This window comes from Simochromis diagramma, unplaced genomic scaffold, assembly GCF_900408965.1.
Source record: "Simochromis diagramma unplaced genomic scaffold, fSimDia1.1 OVJJ01000105.1, whole genome shotgun sequence".
NCBI lineage: Eukaryota > Metazoa > Chordata > Actinopteri > Cichliformes > Cichlidae > Simochromis > Simochromis diagramma.
Genome location: NW_024386771.1, coordinates 629754 through 656002, shown reverse-complemented (window position 1 = coordinate 656002; position 26249 = coordinate 629754). Strand labels below are relative to the sequence as shown.

The window sequence follows — 26249 nt, the reverse complement described above, 5'->3', positions numbered from 1 at the left end:
TCCGTCTCCACTGTTGCTCGACACTGCGTGTACAGAGCAGGTAGTGCAACGATAGAAAAATAGTTGCGGGACGGCACTGTGTAGCGTTTGTCTAGGGTGTTGATCATTTGCCTAAATCCCTCGTTTTGCACAGTGTTGATGGGAGCCATATCTTTGGTCAGGTGATAAGTGATAGCCTCCGTAATTTCTTTGTGCCTGCGGGAGTTCGACGTGTATAGGGAAGCGCTGTATAAGGTTCCCGTTATTGATGTTTGGGTGGTTGACCGGGACGGATTTTCTCCTGTCACTTTCTCGTCTTCCCTGACGTGCTCTCCGTTGTTTTTTCCTGCTAATTTTAGCGTCACACGGCACAGCTTCTGTATCACGTGGTATAAGGCTCCGCCCTTATAAGGCTCCGCAGGAAGAGTGAGCGCTTGTTTTCATGCAGATTACGTCCCGGATTAAAATGCGCTACAATCGTCGTCGTCTTTTTTTTTTTTTTTTTAATCGTTGTCATGTGGAAATGAGATCGCACATAAATATGAATCGAGATCGCGATTTTCTAACGATTAATCGTGCAGCCCTACCATAAACGCATACGGATCAGTATTTAAGGTTTGACTCTCATCATCCACTGGAGCACAAACTGGGTGTCATCAGGACGCTACAACATGAACACCATCCCCACTGACACAGCGGCCAGGAAGAAGAAGAACAGCACATCATAAATCTGATTATGAAAATTTTGTGTGAAAGCTCCAAGAAGTTTGAACTTTTCCATAGAAACGTTAGTAAATGAGGCACACACAGGTGATGACTTCATGCCTGCTGATCTCTAATCTGGAAATAAAGAAGAAGAGTTAGACGGAGCCGTGTGTGCAGCAGGGAGATGAGCGCTGTCATGAAGTGTGACTGCTTCCAGCCTGCAGTCAAACTCCACCTTCAGGATGTTTCAACAGACCCACACCTGTTGACCATCACACCAGGAAGCTGCCTCCATTTAGAGCAGTCACGTACTCTGAGCGCCTTCTCGTCGGGTCTCCTTCACCTCATCGTGTTTCCCATAAAGGAGGAGGAGGCCTCTTTGTTGTTCTGGTTCTCTCCTTACATTTAACCTTGCACCATCCTCAGCGTCCTTGTCTCCTCCCTCCTCGTGTCTCAGGTAAAGCTGCCACAGAAACTTGCCGAGCTTGTGTGGTTCATCTGAGCAGAGCCTTAAACTCAGACTCTCCTGTCTTCTTGTCACACAAGCCTAGTTAAATAAAGTTTTTTTGTCCTCATGTGAACAAACTGAGTGTGTGTGTTGAAAGCAGCTGCTGTGTGTGTGTGTTTCACTTCTTATTGCATACTAAAACACACACACTCTCTTTCAGTTCAGTTTAGTGTGTGCAGCCAAACATCACGGCAGACTGCCACAGAGTTCAGCTTCCTCATAGTTTCACACGTCATAAGCCTTCGCATCACTTCCTGTCCTCACAGGAAGCTAAACACAGACGGAGGAGACACTCTGTCTCTCACAGCAAGGAACGCAGCGTTTGTCAGAGCCACACATACTCTTAAGAACAAAATCTGTGTTTCCAACTGTTTCTCAGTGTTTCACAATAAAAGCCTTGTTAGTACAAAACTGTCCAGCAGCTATTAGGAGGGCCTTTAATTTGAAATGGATGGAAGAGGAAGCAGAAAAGGTCAGCCAGCTTCAGTGGTCAGAGGTCAAAGGTCATGTGAATGAAGAAATGCTGTTCATACTTTGGTTATTATTTCTGTCTGAACTGGCAGGAAGTCCTCTGTGAGGAGCAGGAAGTCCCACTTTTGTTGTTTTTGGTGACTTTCAGAAATCTTCCAGCCGCTATAAAATAAAGTGATGCAGGTAACATCGCTGTGGCAGATGGAGGGCTCAGCTTTCAAATTAACATGACATCAAATATGAAAAGACATCTGTGTAAAGAAGGATGTAAAACATGGACAAAGATCTGCAGGCACCTACTGTTATGTGATTATTATTAAGAGGAGCTAATATGGGATAAAGGTCCTCTTTCCTTATAGTCCCTGTTAAAAATCTGTTGATAAAAATTAATAATCTTTTAAATGGTTGAATGTTTTCAATAAAATTAAAGCTATGAATCAGTTAAACAGCTAAGAGAGGTGGGTGAAATAAAGGCTTTTAGTCTGAGGCAGCATGAAAGTGATTTATTAGAGAAAGTTTTAAATCATGATTAAAGCACTGATGGACGGGGAGCTTTGTCAAAGGTCAAACTCATTGTGACGGTAGGACCATTATCTCCATCCATTTTATCCATAGATCATGTCTGTTTGTAATAATGACAAACTGGAAACAGAACTTTACGATTGTTTCTTTAACCGCCAAGGACCTGGCGTCCACATATTTGGACATCACATTTTGGGACGTCTAGACCAAAATACTAAAAATTTGCTCCACGAGGGCCTGATATCCACTAACGAGGACATTATACTGCTGCTGTTCTATCAAAAATTAAAACGAATGTCCTCTCATGTGGATCTCATTTTTCTCAGAGACAAAAATCGGGTAAAAAAAAATCTGGAAATTCTCTGTTTTTGCATTCTTCAGGTCCCAATCAGCCCAAATAGCAAAGAGAATTTAAAAATGCATGTCATGTAGGAGTTCGGGTCTTAGGAGGTTAAATATAATATTTATTGGAGTATTAAGACAGTTATTTGGAGCACCTTTGGCTGAATGATCATTTTTACATCCACGCAGCAGCTGACAGGAGAAAAAATCCCATCAGACTGTGATCAGCTCAGCAGCTGCTTCTAATGTGCTGTGCTTTGTTACCTTCTGCTCTGCTTTCTCCACAACTGTGACACCTGCTGCTGTTTGTACACCTCATGCTGTGTTTGCTGTTCTCTCAGAGTGTCGGGTGGAGGAGGGGGCGGAGTCTGTAGTTAGCTAACACAGCTAACACACAAACTCCTGCAGCTTCCTCACCGGCTGGTACCAACGAGTCTCACCTGTGAGGTGGACTGTTACCTCCTCCTCCTCCTCGTCATCTTTCCTGCGCCTCCTCCTGGACCTCAGGGACACAGTAGGACTCCCCTCAGTTACTACATTCACTCACAAGTCTTCTTATAAGTCATCACCTACAATTATTAAAGCTGCTGATATTGGGATTGTGGAGAGTTACACGTATTTAAGGGTTGTTGTTGACCACAGTGTTTTGCACTAACAAAAGGACGGTTCTTTTAAAGGAAAATCTCGTATTGTCTCATCTGAAATGCTGTCCTTGTTATACAGAAGTTGAATCTGTTGTGTCTTTCTGCATCGCTGCCTTGTTTGGCAACACGACTGAAGAACAGCAAACTCTCAGGGCAAGACAGACTTTTAGCCATTTATACCAAACATGCTGAGGAAGGCTCGTGTTAATTTCTTTAACCATCCACTTCACAGTCAGTTTGACTGAAACCTTTACACGTGCCTGCACAGCACACCTAAATATAGGAGGTCATTAGCCAGACTGACGGCATGCTTAGGTGGAAACCCCGGAGTCAAACACATGTAATTAAATGTAAGTGTTCAGAATACTGCGCTTCTATTGCACCATGTTCATTCACTCATGAGCTGTTAAATCATGACTCTAATGGCTGAACTACCACCCCAGCATGCAGTCAGTCCTTCTAATGACCTCATTTCAGGACACCGACCCTCGAGTGCTGGAGTGACGAGTGGACACAGCAGAGTGAGACGTTCACTCTGAGGCTGTCAGCAGTCTAACACGGTGCACTACTTCCCTCTTGTGGCAAAGTTGCACAATTACACCATTAAATAACTAAAAGCTCCACTCTGTGTGGTGACTGAAAATCTTCTAATGAATGGATCTGTCTTTTGTTCAGAACTACAGCTCCCAGCATGCTTTTCTGCCCCTGTCATCTTAGTGTAACAGCTAACAACCCCAAAACTGACTGAATCTTTAAAGAGAAGCTGCTGAGATCCTGAAGCTGTTTCAGGCTGTGAGCGGCGCGTGAAGCAGGTTGAGGAGCTCCCACAGGAACATCAAGTCTGCTGTGTTTGTAGTCCTCATTCACGTCTGATCACCCGACCATCACTGGACACCTCATGTCTTCTTTGTGCACTGAATAGATCAGTTTCCTGATGTCTTCTTTAGATAAACCTGCTTGCAGCAGACCTCACATGGTGTCATGTTGGACTCCACCAGTGCTGTACACTGACTCTGTTCCTCTTCCTCTGAAGGATGTGTGCTGTCCTTCTTAGAGTTGGAATGGGGAGCTTGATCCTTCAGGAAGGACCTGGAGTAGAGATGGTGGTACTCCTTGTTATGTTGTTGCAGCTTTCCACAGATCCTCTGAATTTCCAGGTCTCCATCTAACTGCTTATTAGCAGAGAGCATGAAAGAGACAATCTGAGGCAGGTTTAACAAATTTAATGCCAATTCAGGTCATATTGTGAGGAGTTCACAATATGTTGTACTTTTATACATAAAACCTGAAAGACAAATGAACAGCCTTAATTCAGGGATTTTGAGTCAGTAGCTTTATTTTGACAGGAAAAAAAAGCAGTGGAAGAAATATGAAAAACCACTTCCTGTTGGTATCCAGCGGCCAATAGAAACGCAGTTATTTCTTTGTGCTTTACAGTCTTATTGATCTGATCAACAACCAGTATAATCCCAGCATCAGACACATGATATCACGTCTGTGTGGGGAAATCTCATTGAATGGAAAAATCATGTTACTGGTTTAGGTGGACATGGACACCTGTGCTCAACCAATCACATCCACAGGAGTACTGCCATCCAATCAGGTTCCAGTTCTCTCTCTTCTGCTGTGCGACATCAGCAGTTTGTTCAGTCACAGTTTTAATGCTGTTTCCATAGAAACAGAAGGACGCCGAAGGCGTGAGCTCACTTCTTCTGCGCAGAGCCTTTATGGAACAGGTAGATGGGCCGCTGGTTACCTGGAAACACAAGCAGACAGCTCAGATCACACACACACACACAAACACCTGTGCAGTGTAACAGTCTTCAGGTAAACGTCTGCAGTTATTCAGGCCTGCTGCTGTTAACTAACAAGGCATCACCAAGGTGTGAGCGGCAGGTGTGCTCAGTGAAACTGCAGGATTTTACTGGGATATCAATCATTGGCAGTAATGCTAACATACAGTCTATGGATACAGCTAGGCTGGGTAGCATTAGCTGGCTCACATACTTCAGCATCTGTGTCACTGTATTTACAGGTGTGGTCATCCATCCACTCACACAGGCACAAGTGTCAGGCTAATGTTTAACTTTTCTTTTTTCTGGGTTAGTGTACGGCAAACATGTTTAATAGTTTATTATTTAACAGCAAGATGATTACAATTTGAACACAACTCAGTGTTCCAACAGACAATGATCACAAACACATCAGACCTGGTTTTGGGAGGGATAAAGCAGGCTAAAATTAAACGCCTGGAACGGCATTCCCAAAGCTCAGATCAACTTTATGGAAAATTTTGGACAGGTCCATCTCCCAGAAACTAACAAATTTAACTAACTCTACCGATCCTGCCAAGACGAGTGGTCAAATATGAGCCAGAATACACCGGAGCCCTGATGGGTGCATATGTGCATGTTGTCACCTGCGTGTGTGATGAGTCTGTAGGAGCTGAAGCCCACGCTGTCCGTCAGGTAGGAGGTGAACTGTTCAGGCCTGAGCCTCAAACTCCTGCAGTGACTGAACGTTGTTTTCTGGAAAACCACAGAAATGAACTTTTTACTGGATACACGTGCTGCTGAATGTTCTTAGATGTATATACACAGAAGCACAGATATTTACAGACGCTCCCTGCATGTGTGTTTAGTGAACCAGTATCCATGAATAAATTCATTCTTCTGCCAAAATGCTCAAAGTGTTGCAAATGAATACACAAGAACACTTTTACTAACAAAGTTAATGCAAAATATCAGATCATAGTTACTCATACCCTTTGATCTTTTAGGAAACCATTACGACTCTAAAGGACCGGACTGTGATAGACACACAGTGTTGAGCACCGTCACTTCCTGTTGCTGTTATCTCTATATGTAAAATCTGATCTTTATACGTGTGAATACTTCCTGCTGTCATCAATCACACTGTGTCAGAAGGATGAGCAAAGGACAGATGCTGTTTCTCTCTCACACTGCATATTATTATATTCATGTTGCTAGGCGTTACCGAGGCTCTCTTGCTGTGGCAGTAGCTGCTCCACGGTTGTGGCTCCAGGATAAATATTCCACCTGGCGACAGGCTCTGATAGGCTCGTTTGAATAGTCTAACCACACCTGCGTCACCTGACTGCAGCTGCACCCACTTGGTTACGTTGAGACACATGATGACATCGTAATGGCCCCGCCCAGGCCAAGCTTCACGGTCTGAGACATAGTCGCCCTGTGGGAGGAGTCACAGTGGTGAGCAGTGGCTGGACACCAGCGAGGGGTCTGATGGAGAGTGAGACTCACCTGGATGAAGGTGATGTTACTGGGGAACCTGGAGGAGGAAGAGGATGAAGGAGAGAGAAGGGGAGGAGCTGAGAGAGGGCCCCGACTCACCCTGAAGGACAGAGGGAAGGAGAGGAGGGAGAGAGCCTGTTGGAACTCCTTCATCAACTCCTCCTGCCCCTCCTCCCCTTCCTGTTCGGGAGGAGGCGGGGCTACCGTGTCTTTCCTCTTCCGTCTGTCCTCCAGCACCAGGTCATGTGACAGGAAGTGTTTAATGTTCTGTATGGCAGCACGGACGAGCTGCTTGTCTAGCTCCACCCCCAAGATGTGGGTGGGGTTAAATCTTCGGGCAACAGCCAGTGTCATGTGACCAGTGCCGCAGCCTACGTCCAGAACCGTCTTGTCTCTGAACCAATCAGCTTCAAGGACCCGGAGCCTTGGGTCTTCCTCTGGCCCAACCCGCCCCTCCCACTTGTCTCCATAAAAACCTTGGTAGCCATAGTAACGGCTGTGGTTCCCGTACTGGTAGCGGTGTTTGTCCTTCTTCTTCTTCTTCTCTCTGGGGTTAGTGGAACCAGTCTGAGGTCCTCCACACCTGCAGGAGGTGGTACAGATGTCATGTGATAAAGACACCCAATCAGATCACAGTGATTACTCAGTTTAGACGACACACTCACCTGGCAGCTTTAGCCCCTCCCACTAACGGTGTCTGGAATTTGCTTGGCTGAGCTGCAGTTGTTGTGACAATGGCGCTTCCAGCACCATCTGCCGACCTTGTCGAGGTGGTGCGTCGCCGCTTTCGTTGCCGCCCGTCACCCTGGCTCCCAGGCTTGTGGGGGGGGGCCAGGTGGAGGGTGGGTGTGCCTCCTGGGCAAGATGGGGGACGGGGCCACGTCGTCTCGGCAGGTGATGGCAGTGTTGAGCTCACAGGGGAGAGGAGATGGAGGAACGCTGCCCTCTTTGTTCAACAACGGTACTGCAGGCAACAAAACAGACGTCCATGCACAGATTTCACTCAGGTGGACTCTGCAGGTGAACAGCTGCAGCCAGGTACGAGCGAGTGTAAGGACACAGGCCCACTGGTTGTTTTCTCAGTTTATGTGTACACACCACACCGGTTCATCCACTAAGGTCAGAGCCGTTGTTACGGTTCATGTCTGATTTAAAGCTACAGACTCAAACCAGACATTCACAGGAAGGAGTACAAAAACGATCAGTGCGCCATGCAGATCAATTATTACAGTTATACAGAGGAGCCTCGGACTGCGAGGGACTACAGACGGGGCACATAACCCGCAAAACAAGCAAAAAACTGAAAAAAAAAAGTAACTAATAACCTGCTGCATCACATTATTGCATTAAACATGAGAGCGCCTCCCTGATATCTTGATGAATATCTGAAAAAAACCTGTAGATTTACTGTGTGAGCTGCTGCAGTTTCCTGCTCGTCCACCGGGTGTCAGTAAAGCTGCAGGTGTCTCACCTCTGAATCCACCTGTGTGGGGAAACAGCGGCGCTGCTGCCACCTCCTTGTCTCCTTCGCCGTCCCCTCCTCCTACTTTGTGGTGTCGGGTCCTGTGCTTCCTCTTGGACTTCAGTGGGGACAGCAGGACCCCTCGTCCATCCTCACCCCCCTTTCCCCCTCCCTTCAGGTTCAGAGGATCAGTGATGTCACGAGGCACCAGGATCTCTACGGGATCTTCGCCCCGTGACGGCAGGGGTGAGCACTTTGGTGTCTCCTGATTGGTTGTTCTGAAGAAAAGGGGAAGAGCATAAAGGTGGTGTCAGTGTTAAATCCTGCAGCAGCGACGTCATATTGATCTCTGAATGAATCCACCAATAACCTCCTCACCTGTTTACTTCCTCGTCCAACAGCGAGTTCAGGTTCAGCGGGTCAAAGATGTTCCCGCCCAACAGGAAGTGACTCGGTAACACAGACTCTGACAGACTGTCGCTGTTGGCGCGGCGTCGGCGCTTGGTCAGCCCCTTGAAGCCCACGCCCATGGAGTAACGCCTATTCCCGATTCGCTGAGTCGATGGAGGAGGAGGTCGCGCCGGAAGGGCCGGCTGGCTGTCGTCAGGCGGCTGGAGGCCATTTTTAGCCCGGATGATGGGGAGGGGTTTAGCCAGCTGCGGCTGCTCTGATAGGCTGATGGCAGCGGGGAAGACGGGGCTGAGTCTGATGGGCGCCTCATGGGTGAGGACTGCCTCTTTGTCCACTGACATCATCTTCTGCCGTCTAGCCAATCACAGTGACCTGCAAAAGAAGAAGGGGGTGGAGTCAGATTCAGCAACTTAAGATAAACCATGAGACACAAATGTATAATAATTACTGAATTATTGATCGTAACCTCATTAATGAAGCTCTATTAGAAGAGTGAATACAAACAGAAAAAACCCAGCTGAACCTGAACTCAGCACCAAAAGTTTTATTATCCGTTAATTGTGTTTTCATCCTCACTCAGGGTTTTATTTCTTTATCCGTTTAGTTTTTTGCTTTTCCCATTTTCAGGTTCTTCTTTATTATTGAGGAAAATTTTCATGTAAAGCTAAAAGAAAATTTAAAATGTACCCTTTTCAGATAGACTTCGCAGGGGAAACCTGACAACCATTGAGTTTAAAAACAGCAGCTGAGCAGATTATTGCAGAAACGTAAAAATCTAAATAAATTATGTTCTTGTGTAAAAGTGATGAATGTTATCAGTTACTATGAACACGCTGCACTGTAACAGAGAGTGTTTGATAGCTCAGCAAACTAACCACTCTGCTGCCCGCTTAGCTAACAGTGTTTGTCCCAGGTTTGCTCCTGTCAAACAAAGCGAACTTGTCTCTCTCCCTCCTAAAGTGGGATTCATGTTAATGGTTAAATCTGCGCTGTAGGCACATCGTAACATGACCTCCACCTCTAACTACACATCAACATCGACACAGCCTGGAACAACCGCGATTAGTCTGTTTGGGACCGTCATTTCCCCCTGCACATTCCTGGATCAGCTGGAAGGGAGAAAGCCAAACTGCAGGGATAAACATTCACACACGTGTGAATGCTGGCAGCACCGCCCGTCAAACACCATCTGCAAACAGACCTTAAGCTCATTCTGCATTAACCTGAGCTCCACTCCTGAGGATCCACGGGATCAGATATTTACCCTGAAACAACGGAGGGACATCTAAACTCAAAAAGGTTTTCTAAAAAAATTAATTTTAAAATGATCCTCAGTGCCAGAATAACACATAGAAGGAGCCCAAACTTCATCCCTAAAAGGACTTTAAGTATAAGTGCCATAAGGAAGAGCATCTTTCAATGAAAGCAGTTTTGAGGGAAATCTGAGCTGAAACTGGGATGAAGGACCCTCAGCACCGACTTAAACTTGAACTTTCTTTTATACCCTGCCTCCATCACACAGCCAATCAGACATCCCTGCCACCTCTGCTTTGTATCCTGATGGTTTCCAGAAATTTGTATGTAACCTGACAACTTTCGTTTTCTTTGGGCTGGCATCCTCCCAATCAGACTGCGATGTGTGCTAACATTAAAACACTGAGCACCACACAGGAATCTCGGATCTCTATGACGATAGAAACTCATCGAGCATCTTCTATTTCCCCTGAGGCTGTAATCAGTGAACAATATTGATCAATGAATGACTTGTGAAATTTGTATACAATCCCACACACTGAGGGGACGAGTTCACGCCCCCTCTGAGGGAAACAAACGTTAAATTCAAACGTCTCTTGCTGAAACCTTATTAGATGGGTGTGTGTTAATGCCCCTCAACAGGCTTCCGGAGGGCAGCCAAACAGGGACAAAGTTGTCATATTATGGAGGGCGCTGAACAAGGCTTTAGTGATAAATGAGCAGAATAAGTAAACTTCAGAGGGGTGAACGAGACAAAAACTGCATCTCAAACGTAACTGTGACCTCCTGAAGGAAGTTCAACATCCTGATGTTTCAAAGTAAAAGCACCTACATGAGTTCTTTCTGATTAGTGCGTCAAAGTGTCACTTTTATTTGTGACTCTTACTTTGAAGAATAATCGAAATAAAAATTCTTACAAATATCGTTAAAGCAACATTGATTTATTCTGATTACTTCAAAGTTCTTCACTCAAACAAATCAGGCAAACGTCGTCGATCAATAATCAATCACTGACTGATCGATTGTACTCACCGTGTCCTGCAGAGATCACCGTCCGCCGTCCAGACTTCACCCTCCGAGTCTTAGAAATATCCGGTTTATGTTTTTGTCAGCGCGTGTGCGTGCGTGCGCCCCCAAAATCCCGAGGAAACCCCGTCCTAGCCCCGCCCCCGTCGCTCACTCCGCCAATCCCTGCGAGCCCTCATGAATAATTCAATTGCACTACAAGAAACAAACACAGTTAGCTTCTGCAGCTAGCCGCCTAGCACGGAGCAAAAACACACGCCCCTCAAAGATAAACAAGTCCCGAAACACCACCGGAAACCCGCTGTGTGCATGAACACAAGCCCGCACCCAGCTCCCCGTGCATGTGCCGGTCAGTGTGCGTGTGCTCTGTAACGGCCCGTGACTTCAACTATAACAGTAGACTTCTGCTACGACTAGCTACTAACTACTAGCTGCCTTCATCGTGCTCAGATACTCGAGCTCGCGCTCTTATACGCGACGGCAGGGACCTCGTGCTCGACAGCAAAAGTGTCCAATCGCGTGCGAAGTTGAGCCCCAGCCTTCACGGGATCTGCGATGTTGATTGGGCGCTATTCGGGGAGGGCGGGCGAATGGAGCGAGGAGAGAGGTGTCCTGAGCAGTGCCTGACTAGAAAGGCGAGCACAGCGGAAAACAAACGGCGTAAAGGTGAAAATTAACGGTTCACCGGGCGGTGTCCGGCAGCTGCACGTGTTAACACAGATAGTTAATGAGTCTAATAAAGTTTCAGCAAGAGACGTTTGAATTGAACGCTTGTTTCCCTCAGAGGGAGCGTGAACTCGTCCCCTTAGTATGTGGGATTTTATACCCTCAGTTTTGCTCTGAAGGAAATATAAACTCCCTATATCCGATCATATCCTCCAGGATAACAGATAAACTTCATCAACTGTTGAAGGTGTTTCTGGGGCAGATAACATTGCAGCATTATGGAGACAGCATTACAGTGCGTCGTTTAACTGTATAAAAAGTGACCCATATGAGGACAATCTTGACATGAGTAATGACACAATAAGTGTAAGGACACATGAAGTATATGAAGCCATTCATGGGTTGTCTGATAATAAATCCTCTGGTTTGGATCACATCACTGCAGAACATTTAAAACATGCTAGTTTAAGGCTAGCTCCTCTTTTAGCACTCTGTTTCACTGGGTTTATGATTCATGGCATATTACCAGACTCAATGCTGTGTATTTTACTGGTACCAGTTATGAAAGACAAAGCTGCAAAAGTGAGCTGTTTGGATAATTACAGGCCGATTGCACTAGCCAGTATTTTATCTAAGGTGTTAGAAAGAATCTTGTTTGACAGAGTTAGTGTGTTCATCTCTTCTCTGGATAATCAGTTTGGCTTCAAACCAAAGCACGGCACTGACATGTGCATATATGCACTCAAGGAAATAGTCAGGTTGTATAGGGCTAAAAATTCATCTGTCCTCATGTGTTTCATTGATGCCTCTAAGGCTTTTGATCGAGTGAACCACAGAAAACTTTTTGATAAATTGAAGACACGGGGAGTTCCTCAATACATCATGACGATTCTCTCTTACTGGTGCGCTCATCAGAACATGCAAGTTAAATGGGGAAGCAGTATTTCTGCCCCCTTTGGTGTCAGCAATGGTGTCAGACAGGGTGGGATTTTGTCTCCAATTTTATTTAATTTATATGTTGATGATTTGTCCATACAGCTGAGAGCCTGTAACACTGGGTGTATATTAGGTAAAGCACTGATAAATCATCCTATGTATGCAGATGACCTGGTTGTTTTTAGTCCAAGCAGTGCTGGGTTACAGGATCTTCTTAATGTCTGTACTGAATATGGTGTGCAATATGACATTGAGTACAATGCTGCTAAAAGTGCTGTTCTGATATGTAGAACCAAGCAGGATAAACAGCTAAATTCCCCTTTGTTTAAACTGGCACAAAAAACTCTTGAAATTCATAAAAAGGTGAAATACCTCGGTCACTTTATTACTGAGCAGATGAATGATGATGATGACATATACAGACAGCGATGTAAGCTCTATGTGCAGGCAAATACTATTGCACGCAAATTCAGCTTTTGTTCACTTCCAGTTAAAGTGGCTTTGTTTAAAGCGTATTGCACACCGCTATATACTGCCCCCTTGTGGTCATCTTACAAACAATGTAGCATGCAGAAGCTGCATGTTGCATATAATGATGCAATGAGAATCCTTTGCAGGATACCTAGAAGTGGTAGTGCCAGCCAGATGTTTGTAGCTGTGGGTGTCTGGACTTTTAAAGCACTTTTAAGAAAGTTAATGTTCAATTTTAGAGAACGACTGGATGGTTCGAGTAACAGTATAATTTTAGCACTTACAGATCCGACAGTGAAGCTGACGTTCTCTGATGTTTGAGGCTTCTCCTAATTTGCAGTCAATTTTTTTTTCTGTTATGACCATTTATCTTTTTGATTGCGATTATTTTTTTTTATTCTTTTAAGTTTTATTTCCTTCTTCTCTTGATTGCTGAATGAATCTGCCCTGCTTCAGGCTAGCATGGGGATAGGAGCAGAACAATAACACCACACAACATCTTTCACGGATTAATTTTGGATGCACAGTTTGATTTATTGAGTAAATGAAGTACATCTTTAATGCTGGGTCTCAGTTTTTCTTCACTATAAAGTAAAGCTGGTGTAGTAAATCACAGGAGCAGTATGCGATTTGATTGTTTGTCTTTAACTATGTGTGTTGCAGACCACAAGCGGCGGTTTTATTGGTCAGAAAATTGAAACCTGTTGAAAATAAATTGAAAAGTTCAGATCCATGCCCCCGTTCCCGGTCATGTTATCTAAACCGACCGAGTGGGCCACATTGGCCTGTTTGGCCGGTCAGTTCTGGCCCATGTGCCATATGTTTGACACCTCTAACAGCTAACACCTCTAACAGTTTAACAGCGCAAGATTTTTATGGTGCTTCATGTTTCCCTGTTTCAGAAAGAGAAGCTGCCTGCACGTGACTGAGTTTACATTCATCTGTTTTATCCAGATTAAGAGAGAGCAACAGACTCACTCATCCACTCAAACATTTCACAGCACTGTGAGTCTGCAGCTGCACCACCTCACATTTTAAATTTTAGATTCAAGGACATGAAAAAGTTAAGATGTAATACATGTTCCACTAAGGCCAGAGTTTACTACAGTGTAGACAGACTGATAAGTACTTTTACTTTGAGTACTGTTTTGAGGTACTTTTACTATTGATGCTTTACATGAAAATTTAAATATATATGCTTGAATATTTCCATTTTATGTCTAAAAAAAAGAGAAATCTACTTTAAAAAAATCTTTTTAAGAAGCTTTATTCTCACTGCTGGTTTCCTTTCCTCAGTTTGTGTTTCCTTGTCTACTTCTGCCCACTGACGCAGTGCCAGACTCCATAATGAATGAGGTCGAGCTCCTAAAATGCACCAGGAGGACCAAAGAGAGGAGGTACAGAAGAAAGGCAGCCACTGCAGGTAAATAACTACTAATTACTTTAGAAGTATGGTTGAATAAAACTAATTTATGAGAATAAACATTTAAACTAAAAACATTTTAAATCACAAGGATGAAGCTTCAAATAGCTGAACTCCTGAGATCAATAACTCATTGAAAAATTGATCACAACACCTAATCACATCAGAAAAGGTAAAAAAAAACCCAAACAAGCAGATTTTAATTGAAACTATCAGAAAAACATAAAATGTGTCATCAGCAGCAAAGTTCATGTGCAGTGATGCAGAATGCATAAATATGCATGCATACAATGCATAAATAATAATTTGTAAATATCAATAATCTCTTTTGTGAGATACTTTAGTTTAAGGCTGTGATCAGCTGAAATGCTGCTGCTCTGTGTGGGTTAAACTGAGGTCGGTAAGATCAAAGCAGGTGCTACCTGACCTCCCATACGGGCCTTATTATAACTGTCAGTATAAAGCTAGTGTAAAGGTGTCATCTGTGAATGCTGAGTGAAAATGAGACTTACCATCATCACTGTAAATTTTAAATGCTGTCCTTCATGTGACCATGAACAGCACAGCTGCTCAGCACTGTGTGCACACCTCTTTCAATTCAGCACAATAACCTGAATCCAAGAATGAACTGATTAGAGTTTAAAGGTCAAAGGTCACTGTGGCCTATCATTTCTTAAGGACACATCATCACATGAAGAGCAGCTCTGTGGTTGCAGAGCAGACGCACTAATGAAGCTGTTATTGGACACGTGTAGAAAAAAGGAGGATGGGAGCAGAGACACAGCTGCTACAGATTACTCATTACTTTTAAAAAAGTAATCATTAGACTCGTCCTGTTAGCCCACAGCCGGTCACATGAAGAAATGTTAGGCTGTACTGACACAAACCCGGGTCAGCAGGTGACTAAAGAGAGGAAGGAAATAAAAGTCAAAGACTCACCCTCAATGTTCCCTCTAATTTTTCATGTGTCTGAACACACAAACTCCCTGAGCGCCCCTTGGACCACTGTGAGCAACAGCAGACGTGCACTGTGGTCACGCCAGCATCGAATCCATCCAAGTTACATGTTTATTAAAGTAATCCAATTACAGCATTTACATTTATGTTAGACTATCTTTAATTAACTGCTTTAGCCCACTTACAATGTTCATGAGCTGTGTAGTATGTTAGCACTATTGGAAGTAAAAATAACCTGGACTCCAATTTTGAAAACACAACTTTATTTATTTATTCATTTATTTTTTGCTCTGACTTGTATTATGAGTCTGTGGTCTGGGAGAGAGTCCTGTAACTCTCTGACTGCAAAATACAGTAAATAATGACCAATTCTGGGCAATTAATTATATAGTTACGTCTTAAAAAAAACAGTTACTAAGTTTTGCAAACAACAAAGTTTTTTGCAGCTGTTTACATAAAAATGCAGTCAACAATCAGCTGTTCTGCATCAAATCTGATGCCACACAAATTATTTGTGCCACTCCAAAAATAATTTCTGTCCACTATGAGATGAAGGAGAACAACAGCCTGATACCTGCAGGCCTGACAGCAGCAGATGTATCACTGCTGTAACACCTGTAAACCATTGTTCTGACACACACAACAAAACTATTGACTACACTACACACTAACTACACACTAACTACACACTAACTACACAAGATTTGCGCTAAACGTCTCAAATCTCTCACATCTCAAAACACCGCCGTCACTCCTAAAACTTCCCCCTTCCTAAACAACTAATGTCATGTTGCCATATCATTTTTTGATTACAGGTGGTACATTTTTCCACCAATAGGAAAGGCTGTGGGAATTGGGAGGGAGGCTGTTTTTGCTCACAGGCGGAGAGTGCTTTCCAGCGTTTTCCTTATAAAACAGTGTTTTACCGTTTCTTCCGCAGTAAAAATAAACAACAATAGGAAAAAAACAAACATTGCAGATATTTTTATCATAACTCTGCTTTTACGTGGCCTATCGGCACAGCCTGTCAACCACGTTGATTAGCTGCGTATATACGAATGTGAATAGCGTGATTGGCTGGACTATGGGATAAAGTGGCATCATTCTAATCCCATATAGGAGCAGCCAGTCACTTACTGACTAACACTGCAAAACAGAATTGTTAAAATTTTAATTTTAATTTCAATTCAGGTTAGAATTTTTTTTGTGCACAACACAGATTTCCTGTAAGCAGAAACCGTGCCAGCAGTGCGCAATTGCGCACGTGCGCAGCTTAGAGGGAACATTGCTCACCCTCAACCTTTTCCTGTTTCTTCCTCCTTTATGAATCTAACTGCACCTAAACTTCCAAAAAGGACGTCACAGTGTTTGAATTAAAGAAATAACTTTTTAAAATGCATGAATCAAGAGTGACACCATCTAAGAGAGTTGAGCCAAAAGAGCTGAATCTGAGAAACGAGCTGGACCTCCTTCACTAGCTGCTGGAGAACACCTGAGATCAGCTTTCACTCAGGTCAAACAATGTAGTGCTCAACAAATCTACCAGTTAAAAAATAAATATAGTTCTAAAAAACCTAACCATGTAAATAAAATACACTTTACATAAAAAAAACATTTACATAATCAGCTGATGTTAGATAAACACGTGGTTTCAATAAATATTCTGCAGAAATTAAAACAACAACATAAAGATCAAGAACACTAGGGTGAACTAAAACTCCATAACTGTGTGATTCTGATGGCTTTCAGTGTGAAACTGAAACTGCTTCAGACACATGTGCTCTAACTCCACCCTCACAAACACCCGTCCACAGTCACAGGCCGACCCTCCGCCTACATGTTCCTGTTTCTTTCAAATTCCAGCACGAGTAATAAAAGGAAACTTTTCACACATGATCTGTTTTACACGACCTGCATAAAACAACAGCGTTAAAACACTGGAGTGAAGTGACATGGACATGTTGTAGTCCGCCTTCTGCAGATTGTAGTTTCTATTAAGAGATCCAATGTGAGGGTGTCATGGAGTCTGAGTGTAGGTTCAGTCGGACCCTCAGTGCACTGCTCTTCTCTTGTTTTAAGTCCTTATGAATCCTCCTTCATACCTTTCCTTTCCTTCACCTTGTATCGTTTTCCCCCAAGATCAAGGAAAAGTGGTTAGGATAGGTCATTTTTTGGATTCTTCAGATGTAAAGCAGGTTTATTTTGGAAACCTCTTTATCTCTCCTCATAGTTAAAGTTGGTTAGTGTTCATCATGTTCCTAATAATGTCTTAACATCTGTAACAGGCATGAATAATCCTTAGAGATAGGAGTGTCCTCAGAAGAAGCTCATGGTGGGAATTATTGTTCAAACAGAGCTCCAACAAAGATGTTGCCGAAAGGACTCAAAAAGTCAGAGTCAGAATCTAAATCTAAATAAAATTATTGAGGAGCTTCAGGTACTATGAAAGCAAAAACACCAGTTCGTCCATAGAGTAGGCTCATACTGGGACAGCAGGGACATTGGTTAGACAGTCTGAATAAATGACCTGTTACTAATGTCGATTCCCACAGGCTCAGAGAGGAAGTCTTATTCTGAAAGTCTTGACAGTGTTCAGTAGTTTGTAGTTTGGAGACAGAACAGGACTAGAGCTGGTTCAGTTTCTCACAGTCTGATGATGTTTCAGCATCAAACCTCTCCTGGCTTTACGGAGATGTCACCAGATCACCTCTGCAGTTCTCCATCTGTCCACCAGGTGTCCTCAGTGTATCAGCAGTCCCAGATCACCGTAGTCACCTTACTCCGTGTTTTTTTTCCATAAGACCTTTGTTTTCCACACCTGTGATCTTCATCAGGCTCTGATCAAAATGAGTTTTATATGAAAATGATTATTAATCTCAGTTGTGTTTGTGTTTCTGTGAGTGTGTGTCTGCTGCTTGTGTGTGGCTGGTCACGATGACATCATGTGGGCCCTGCTTTGTGATTGGCTGCTGCGTGTGTTTGAGCTCACAGACATTCAGAGAGTCACAGAGCTGCTGCTGCTTCTGATGAAGATGAAGGTGTGGGTGCTGCTCCTCCTCCTTTCCTTGGTCCCCTGTGTTTCTGCTGATGGTGAGTCTCTAATTTACTCATGAACTCTTGTATTTGAAACCTTTCATGCACGAGATATTAAGAAATTATGGCGAGAATGTCAAAGTGAAACCAAAGAAACTCTTAAGCACAAAACAGATCAGACATCAGTAACTACACGTGTGATTTCGTTACTAACAGCATGAAAACATGAAAAGGAGCTGAGTGGGAGGTGGGTTGCAAAGCGCTCGCTGTGCTTCTCTTATGTTACCCAAGTTGCCAGATAGTGTGTGTGTGTATGTGTGTGCGTGTATACACTCCAAAATCTTCATACAGATGTGTCATCAGTCTGATTCAAGTGTGCGTTTGTTTCACGCACACAAGTGAAGTGAAACTTGTTTCACTGTGCAGACTACAGATGGAGATCTGAAACATTCTAGAATAATTCAATAAAAATGTGTGACAGGAATTTATAAATTTGGTGAAATTAATAATATGTTCACTAATTTGAGCATTGCAGATTGATAACTCAAGGTACAATCTTAAAGTCAAACAGCATCCCTTTTAGCAACATTTCCATGAAAATATCATTCTGAGCATTGTGCTGGGAGTGTGATTGCTGCAAAGGGACTGTCTAAGTGCAACATACACAAACCATTATAGTGAAATTACAGTTTTAATTCATTTAATTTCACTTAAATGACACAAAGGCTCTGCTGGCACTCAATCAGCCCTGTTATTCTCCTCAGATGCTCATGGGAGCAACTCCATCACCGGCTGTTCAGATACTGATGGAGAGAACGTTCTGATCCTGGATGATGAGGCGGTCTGGTACGCCGACTTCAACAAACAGACAGGAGTCAATGCTCTGCCTGCCTTTGTAGATCCAATAAGCATTCCACCAGGTTTCTATGAAGATGCTGTGGCTGGTCAACAGATCTGCAGACAAAACCTGAAGACGATTCGTCAGGCTATGAAGGACTTTCCCAAAGAACTCGGTAAACACAAATCCTTAACCACACAGTCCGTATGTAAAGGGCAGAAAAACATTCAGAGAGCGGAGGTAAATAAAACGTGTTGTTGTGTTAAAGAGGGTTTTTCAGAGGCTGACAGGTTAGATCATTGGAGATCCTTTCAGTTATGTACCTTCAACATTCATTGATATTTTTGAATTTTTAGATAAAATCGGATTGTGTTTCAGGGTTGAAATGTCCCTTAATTCCCCCAGATTCTACGGGCTGATTCCAATACCTCAGCCAATGTTACCAAATCACTTTATCAGTCAATGTTTTAAACTAACAGTTGTGATTGGCTTCTTCATGTTCAACTCAACTATGTTATCATCGTACTGACACTCAGATAAACAGATATTTTGTTTTCTCAGCTGTTGACAACATACAGAGCTCTTTAACTGGAGAGAAAGCACCAATATTCGCCATATTTACAGATTTCAAATAAAATTACACAAAGATGATCTGAGCAGAAACATTTTCATCACGTCTTTGGTGAGCTAACAAACACTGTGACCTTTATTGTCACAGAGTTCCAGGTTTGTATTCATATCCATGAAGACCTGATGACACAAACACAGAGAACATCTGAACTCTTAGAGGTGAAACACACATACAGAACTTCAGCTCCATGTTACGAGCTGCTGAATCAACGACACAACAATAGAGACTAAAAACCTCAGACACACAGGAGTGAAACGGGGAACACGGAGACCAAACTTCCTCTTTATCACATGACTTTGGGGGATCTTCAAACATTCAGTTCTCTGTTTGTTCAAGTGAAAACACATCTCACTTCAGCAGACGCTCAGGTCCTCCCAGTGTTTCTGTGCTTTCTCTTCTGTTTTTAGTTTTTAGCTCATAGCAGCAATCACACACTGCTCAAAGTGTTTCATCCTGTGAGTTAAATTCATTTTAGAGAAAAAAACAACAACAACAGAGTCGGTGCAAGTCCTGTACATACTGACTCTTTGCTGCAATGCTGTTGCATATTCAGTGCAGTGGTGTTGTGAGTAACCTGTACATGTTTGTGCACAGATCCTCCGTCGAGCATGCTCATCTACACAGTACTAAATTTGGAGCTCGGAGTCCAAAACACTCTGATCTGTCACGTGACTGGTTTCTATCCTGCTCCTGTCAACATCACCTGGAACAAAAATGAGCAGAAGGTGACAGAAGGAGCGAACACCAGCGTTCCCTTCCCCAACAAAGATGGTTCCTTCAAACAGACGTCCAGACTGGACTTCATCCCAAAGCAGGGAGACGTCTATAGCTGCACCGTGGAACATGTGGCCCTGATGCAACCAATGACCAAATTCTATGGTGAGAAAATTCAACTCAAAATTCAATTCACATTGTACAATTTCACAACAACAGTAATCTCAAGTTGTTTTATATTCTAAGGTAAAGAGTCAACAATATCAGAGAGAGAAGTTTTATCAAAAAGCAAAGTTTTAAGCCTAATCTTAATCTACTAGTAGTACTATTTGATAGAATCTACTTTTAAATACTCTAGGAACAACAAGTAGGCCTGCAGAGCGAGAGCGAAGTGCTCTAATAGGGTGATATGGTACTACAAGGTCATTAAGATAAGATGGGGCCTGATTATTTAAGACCTTGTATGTGAGGAGCAGGATTTTGAATTCTGGATTTAACTGAAGCCAAAACAGGAGAAATCTGCTCTCTTTCTAGTCCCTGTCAGGACTCTTGCTGCAGCATTTTGGATCAGCTGAAGGCTTTTCAGGGAGTTTTTACAGCATTAATATTTAAGTAAAACTGAGTGTCATCTGTATAGTAATGAAAATGATGCAGTGTTTTCTAATAATATTGCCTGAAATAAAAAGTATAGTTCCCAGCACTGAACCCTGTGGGACTCCTCTATGACTGTTTCCAGATGTGAAGGTTCACATCACTCTCTGTGTTTCTGTCTGCAGCTGTGGAGAACTCTGATCTCATTCTTGGACCTGCCATGTTTTGTGGAGTGGGTCTGACTGTCGGTGTCCTCGGTGTGGCAGCAGGAATCTTCTTACTCATCAGAGGAACCGAGTGACGCTGAATGGTTGGGGCTGATGTCTTAATAAATCTGAGGAGTTTGTAATCTGATTACACGGAACCTGCTGTTTTACCTCCGGTGCCAGCAGAAAGCATGCTCAGATAAACTGCTGTTCTTTATAGAATTTTTTTGCATCCCAATATTTTATATGCTTTATTACATGTCAAACATCTGGAAGAAACCCTGTCCTTAAAAACAGCAGCAGCAGGTCAGCATGATTGCAGACCTTCCAGTCCTCACTTAGACTGATTATTAACAGAGTTTTTGATGACAGAGAACAGTGATGTGAACCAGAAGGTTTTTTGTTTCATTAAAGATTTATTGACAAAGATTTGAGTTCATTTATTTTCATCTCGGTTCCTTTCATTTTGTTATCATGTTTTTATTTATTGTTGTAATTATTGATGATAAAATATAATTGTGCAGGCTTTGCCACAAGATGTTCTCAACTTCTACAACAACCAGTCAGTGTTGTGTCACTGGGTGCAGAAGAAGAAGGCACAAGGCTGCTGAGCCAGTTTGGTCTGTCTTCAAACCACACTTTATTTAGTCACTTAAATGCCATATCACAGTTAATTATTGGTTTATAAACCCATCAATGTTATGTGAAAACCCCAAAACAGCTTCTGAGTGTTACATTTAAATACAAAATTAAACATTCAAGCTGAATGAAGATACATTTGAGCTCTGCTGCAGCTGGTGGATGTTTGAGTGCAAAGTACATTTCACAGGTAAGTTACTGGTTGGGGATTCTGGGGGAAGGTGATCAGTTCACCTTCTTTTTTTTCAGACCAGTTTTTTAAGATATTCCTTAAAGGTGTGATATGTAGAGAGCTCCTTTATTGTCATTGGTGGAGTATTCCAGTGTTATTGGGGCGTAACAACCCAAGCTTGATGTGGGATTGTGTAATGATGGAGGGATAAGTCTAAAAATAGCTAAAAACCTGCATTTTGAGCTCCAGTAGATTTTTCTTTTTTATCAGCTGATCGGCAGATTCAACTGAATACAGCAAAACACAAGATGATGCTGTATGAGTTATCTGACTGATTTTCAGTTCAGTACAGTTTTATTTCAAACATATACATTCACCAACATTCCATAATATCATTCCATTCAGTTGTGTGAAAAGGAGTAGGCAGAAGTATATACTTATCTAGCCCCACTGCCCTAGGTTTACATCTTAATCATTTCCTCATCATTCTATTTAAGTTCGAACAACAAAAACTTATACAATGCCTTCAACTTAGAACACAACATCACAAAAAATATTTTCTCATATTCAACTAAAACTATATTTGGATTTTCTAATTTGCAAAAGAAAATAAACATCACTTTGACTGCTGTGTTGGGTTAATTGTGTTTTCTTCATTCTTATACTAATTTAAAATTTCTTTTTTGAGTTTTTTTAAAACTGGTTTATATCACTACTGACCTTTATTTCTTCTTTTAACTCATTCTAGAATTTAACTCTCGCTGCTGAAATAGACATCCTTTTCAATACTCTTTGTAATTTTAACTTCCACTTCCCTCTAAAATTATACCTCCCTTCTCTTTCTAAGAACCATTTACTTATTTCCATTGGGAGCATCCCTTTCCTTGCCTTATATATTATTTGCACTGTTTTAAACTTCATCAGATCCTGGAATTTCATAGCTTGCGTCCTAATAAAGACTGCATTTGTGTGAGCCCTATACCCCTCCTGATTTATTAATCTAATAGCCCTTTTCTGCATTATGATTATAGTCTGAATATTACTTTCAGCTGTGTCTGTGAAGGTTCTCAGTCATCCAGGTCATCGTAGTCAAAGGAGCTTGCAAAGAAAAGCATCTGGACTTCTTTAAGTTACTTGAAGACGTTTCACCTCTCATCCGAGAAGCTTCTTCAGTTCTAAGGTCAAATGGTGGAGAGTCCCAGATATAAACCTAGTGGGAGTAACCCCCCACAGAGGGACAAAAGGACCCCCTGATGATCCTCTAATCAGTTTCACACCTTGGCTCAGGCGATTAGAGGATCATCAGGGGGTCCTTTTGTCCCTCTGTGGGGGGATACTCCCACTAGGCTTATATCTGGGACTCTCCAGCAGGTGGATAAGGGAAAGGGGAGGACCCGAGGCGGCCGCCGGTCATAGTGGCAGAGGAACTGAACTTCAGGTAAGAAGTTATGACCTGCTGTCTATCTGTGTCAGATATAAACCAAGTTTAGTTGTAGCTTGTTTTCGTTGTGCTGACTTTTTACAGTCGCTTAGAATAACTGGTAGCATGCTGGACCATGCTAGCTAGCATGACGGAGTTTATGTACTGCTGGGCGGGTGGCGCTAGGAAGTTACTGATAGTAAATTTTATTTTATTCTTAAGGTTAGTTTCTCAAACTCCTCAAAATCTTAACAAATTGTGCCAATCCTTACATGTTGCACCAGCTGATTTATCATCAAAAGTGGAGAAGTCTGTGACAGAGGAGACAGAAGAGCAGCAGAGAGAGATGGAGATGGAGAGATGACTTTATGTCATCCATGAGCGATGCATTTGACATATGTTTCACATATTATAGCCCAACAAGTTACTTATAGCAATTTAAATACGAGCAATCAGTTTTTGGCACATACCGGAAATCAGTTTTTTGCAGACAATCACTTTTTGGCACAACACCGGCTATTGCAGTTAATAATACAACAGCTTCTCGCCATTTTTTGTGTTTCTTTTTATCGCTGTGTAACTGAGTTCAATTGAAAGCCTGCATGCGCTAGTACCTCTTGCCACAAGTTCCCAGAATCCTTTGGGGTTTTACCGCTGGATGACGTCACATTTTTGGTGGGCCGGTCTCTAGTCAAAATGCCCGGGCCGATTTTTTGTCCCAGTCCAGCCCTGCTCTACACAATAACTCATGCGTGATAGTAAAGCACAATATACAGTGGGGCAAAAAAGTATTTAGTCAGCCACCGATTGTGCAAGTTCCCCCACTTAAAATGATGACAGAGGTCAGTAATTTGCACCAGGGGTACACTTCAACTGTGAGAGACAGAATGTGAAAAAAAAATCCATGAATCCACATGGTAGGATTTGTAAAGAATTTATTCGTAAATCAGGGTGGAAAATAAGTATTTGGTTTGAAAAAATCAACTGTGGGAGCAATCATCAGAAAATGGAAGACATACAAGACCACTGATAATCTCCCACGATCTGGGGCTCCACGCAAGATCTCATCCCGTGGGGTCAAAATGATCATGAGAACGGTGAGCAAAGATCCCAGGACCACACGGGGGGACCTGGTGAATGACCTGCAGAGAGCTGGGACCAAAGTAACAAAGGTCACCATCAGTAACACACTACAACGGCAGGGAATCAAATCCCGCAGTGCCAGACGTGTTCCGCTGCTGAAGCCAGTGCATGTCCAGGCCCGTCTGAAGTTTGCCAGAGAGCACATGGATGATACAGCAGAAGATTGGGAGAATGTCATGTGGTCAGATGAAACCAAAGTAGAACTTTTTGGTATAAACTCAACTCGTCGTGTTTGGAGGACGAAGAATACTGAGTTGCATCCCAAAAACACCATACCTACTGTGAAGCATGGGGGTGGAAACATCATGCTATGGGGCTGTTTTTCTGCCAAGGGGACAGGACGACTGATCCGTGTTAAGGACAGAATGAATGGGGCCATGTATCGTGAGATTTTGAGCCAAAACCTCCTTCCATCAGTGAGAACTTTGAAGATGAAACGAGGCTGGGTCTTCCAACATGACAATGATCCAAAACACACCGCCCGGGCAACAAAGGAGTGGCTCCGTAAGAAGCATTTGAAAGTCCTGGAGTGGCCTAGCCAGTCTCCAGACCTCAACCCCATAGAAAATCTGTGGCGGGAGTTGAAAGTCCGTGTTGCTCGGCGACAGCCCCAAAACATCACTGCTCTCGAGAAGATCTGCATGGAGGAATGGGCCAAAATACCAGCTACTGTGTGTGCAAACCTGGTAAAGACCTATAGTAAACGTTTGACCTCTGTTATTGCCAACAAAGGTTATGTTACAAAGTATTGAGTTGTATTTTTGTTATTGACCAAATACTTATTTTCCACCCTGATTTACGAATAAATTCTTTACAAATCCTACCATGTGGATTCATGGATTTTTTTTTCACATTCTGTCTCTCACAGTTGAAGTGTACCTCTGGTGCAAATTACTGACCTCTGTCATCATTTTAGGTGGGGGAACTTGCACAATCGGTGGCTGGCTAAATACTTTTTTGCCCCACTGTAACATATACAATGTTTTCCTATCCAGAAATTGTTTTGCTTTCTTCAAGACAGCAATGCCCCGAGCTAACTTTCCTTAAGTGATGTGTGATTTCCAACAGGCCTATGATCAATGATCACACCAAGAAATTTAATGGTATTATCCCTTTGTAGATATCAGAATCGGAAAGACTTTATTTATCCCCAAAGGGGAATTAAGACTAATTTCAATGTTAATGTTTTTCTTATAGTTTCCAAATAACATAAATGTGTTTTATTTAAAGTTAGAGGCAATTTGTTTCTATCAAACCTGTCACGGACCCGGTTCCAGGGACTTGGGGTCCGTGAGCAGTGTGGACCTTTAATGTTACTATTGCTGTTATTGTTATTGTTGTTATTGTATTGGATGTATGTTTGCTGCACTGTGCTCTTGTGTTCCATGCTGGTGTGTGTCTGCGGGTGTGCTGAAGGATGAAGGACAGCCACCTGCAGGCCTGATGGGCGTGGCCCTGCCGGTCACGCCTAGGTTCTCACACACCTGCTTCTGATCAGGCTTGTCGGGGGAGCTACTTAACAGAGCGATGGAGCTTCCTCCGGCGCAGGATCGTTGAGTTAGACTCCATGTCAGTGTCTCAAGTACTGTTAAGTGTATGCCTGCTGGAGTTGGTGCCATAACGGCTGCGTCTGTTGTTTTTTCCTCAGGAGAGCGGAACACGGGACTGCAGGACGCACGGGGTGTGCATAGGCACAGGAGCAGAGAGCACGGAATACCAGCACTTGGGAGAAGGCGCAACACAGGAGTTGAGGGAGCACTCTGGAGACTAATTGCGTAGTGTACATTTACCCCCACTGTAAATAAATGCACTG

At 43.0% G+C, this 26249-nt stretch overlaps 2 protein-coding genes across 2 annotated transcripts; one reads left to right on the top strand and one right to left on the bottom strand.

The window, feature by feature from the left end:
- Positions 1 to 4481: 4481 nt before the first annotated feature.
- On the bottom strand, positions 4482 to 11055 carry LOC120738266 (7SK snRNA methylphosphate capping enzyme-like). The gene is given in 9 exon segments (XM_040039469.1): positions 4482 to 4927; positions 5591 to 5699; positions 6169 to 6381; positions 6453 to 7026; positions 7109 to 7271; positions 7273 to 7407; positions 7915 to 8183; positions 8284 to 8688; positions 10603 to 11055. Coding segments are annotated over 8 exon segments (1893 nt in total). The 5' UTR covers positions 8661 to 8688; positions 10603 to 11055; the 3' UTR covers positions 4482 to 4874.
- Positions 11056 to 17976: 6921 nt separating this feature from the next.
- On the top strand, positions 17977 to 21491 carry LOC120738222 (RLA class II histocompatibility antigen, DP alpha-1 chain-like). The gene is made up of 4 exons (XM_040039413.1): positions 17977 to 18139; positions 18847 to 19095; positions 20146 to 20430; positions 21042 to 21491. The coding sequence occupies exons 1-4, from the start codon at positions 17992 to 17994 to the stop codon at positions 21155 to 21157; spliced, it is 798 nt and encodes a 265-aa protein (XP_039895347.1). The 5' UTR covers positions 17977 to 17991; the 3' UTR covers positions 21158 to 21491.
- The last annotated feature ends 4758 nt before the right edge of the window (positions 21492 to 26249 follow it).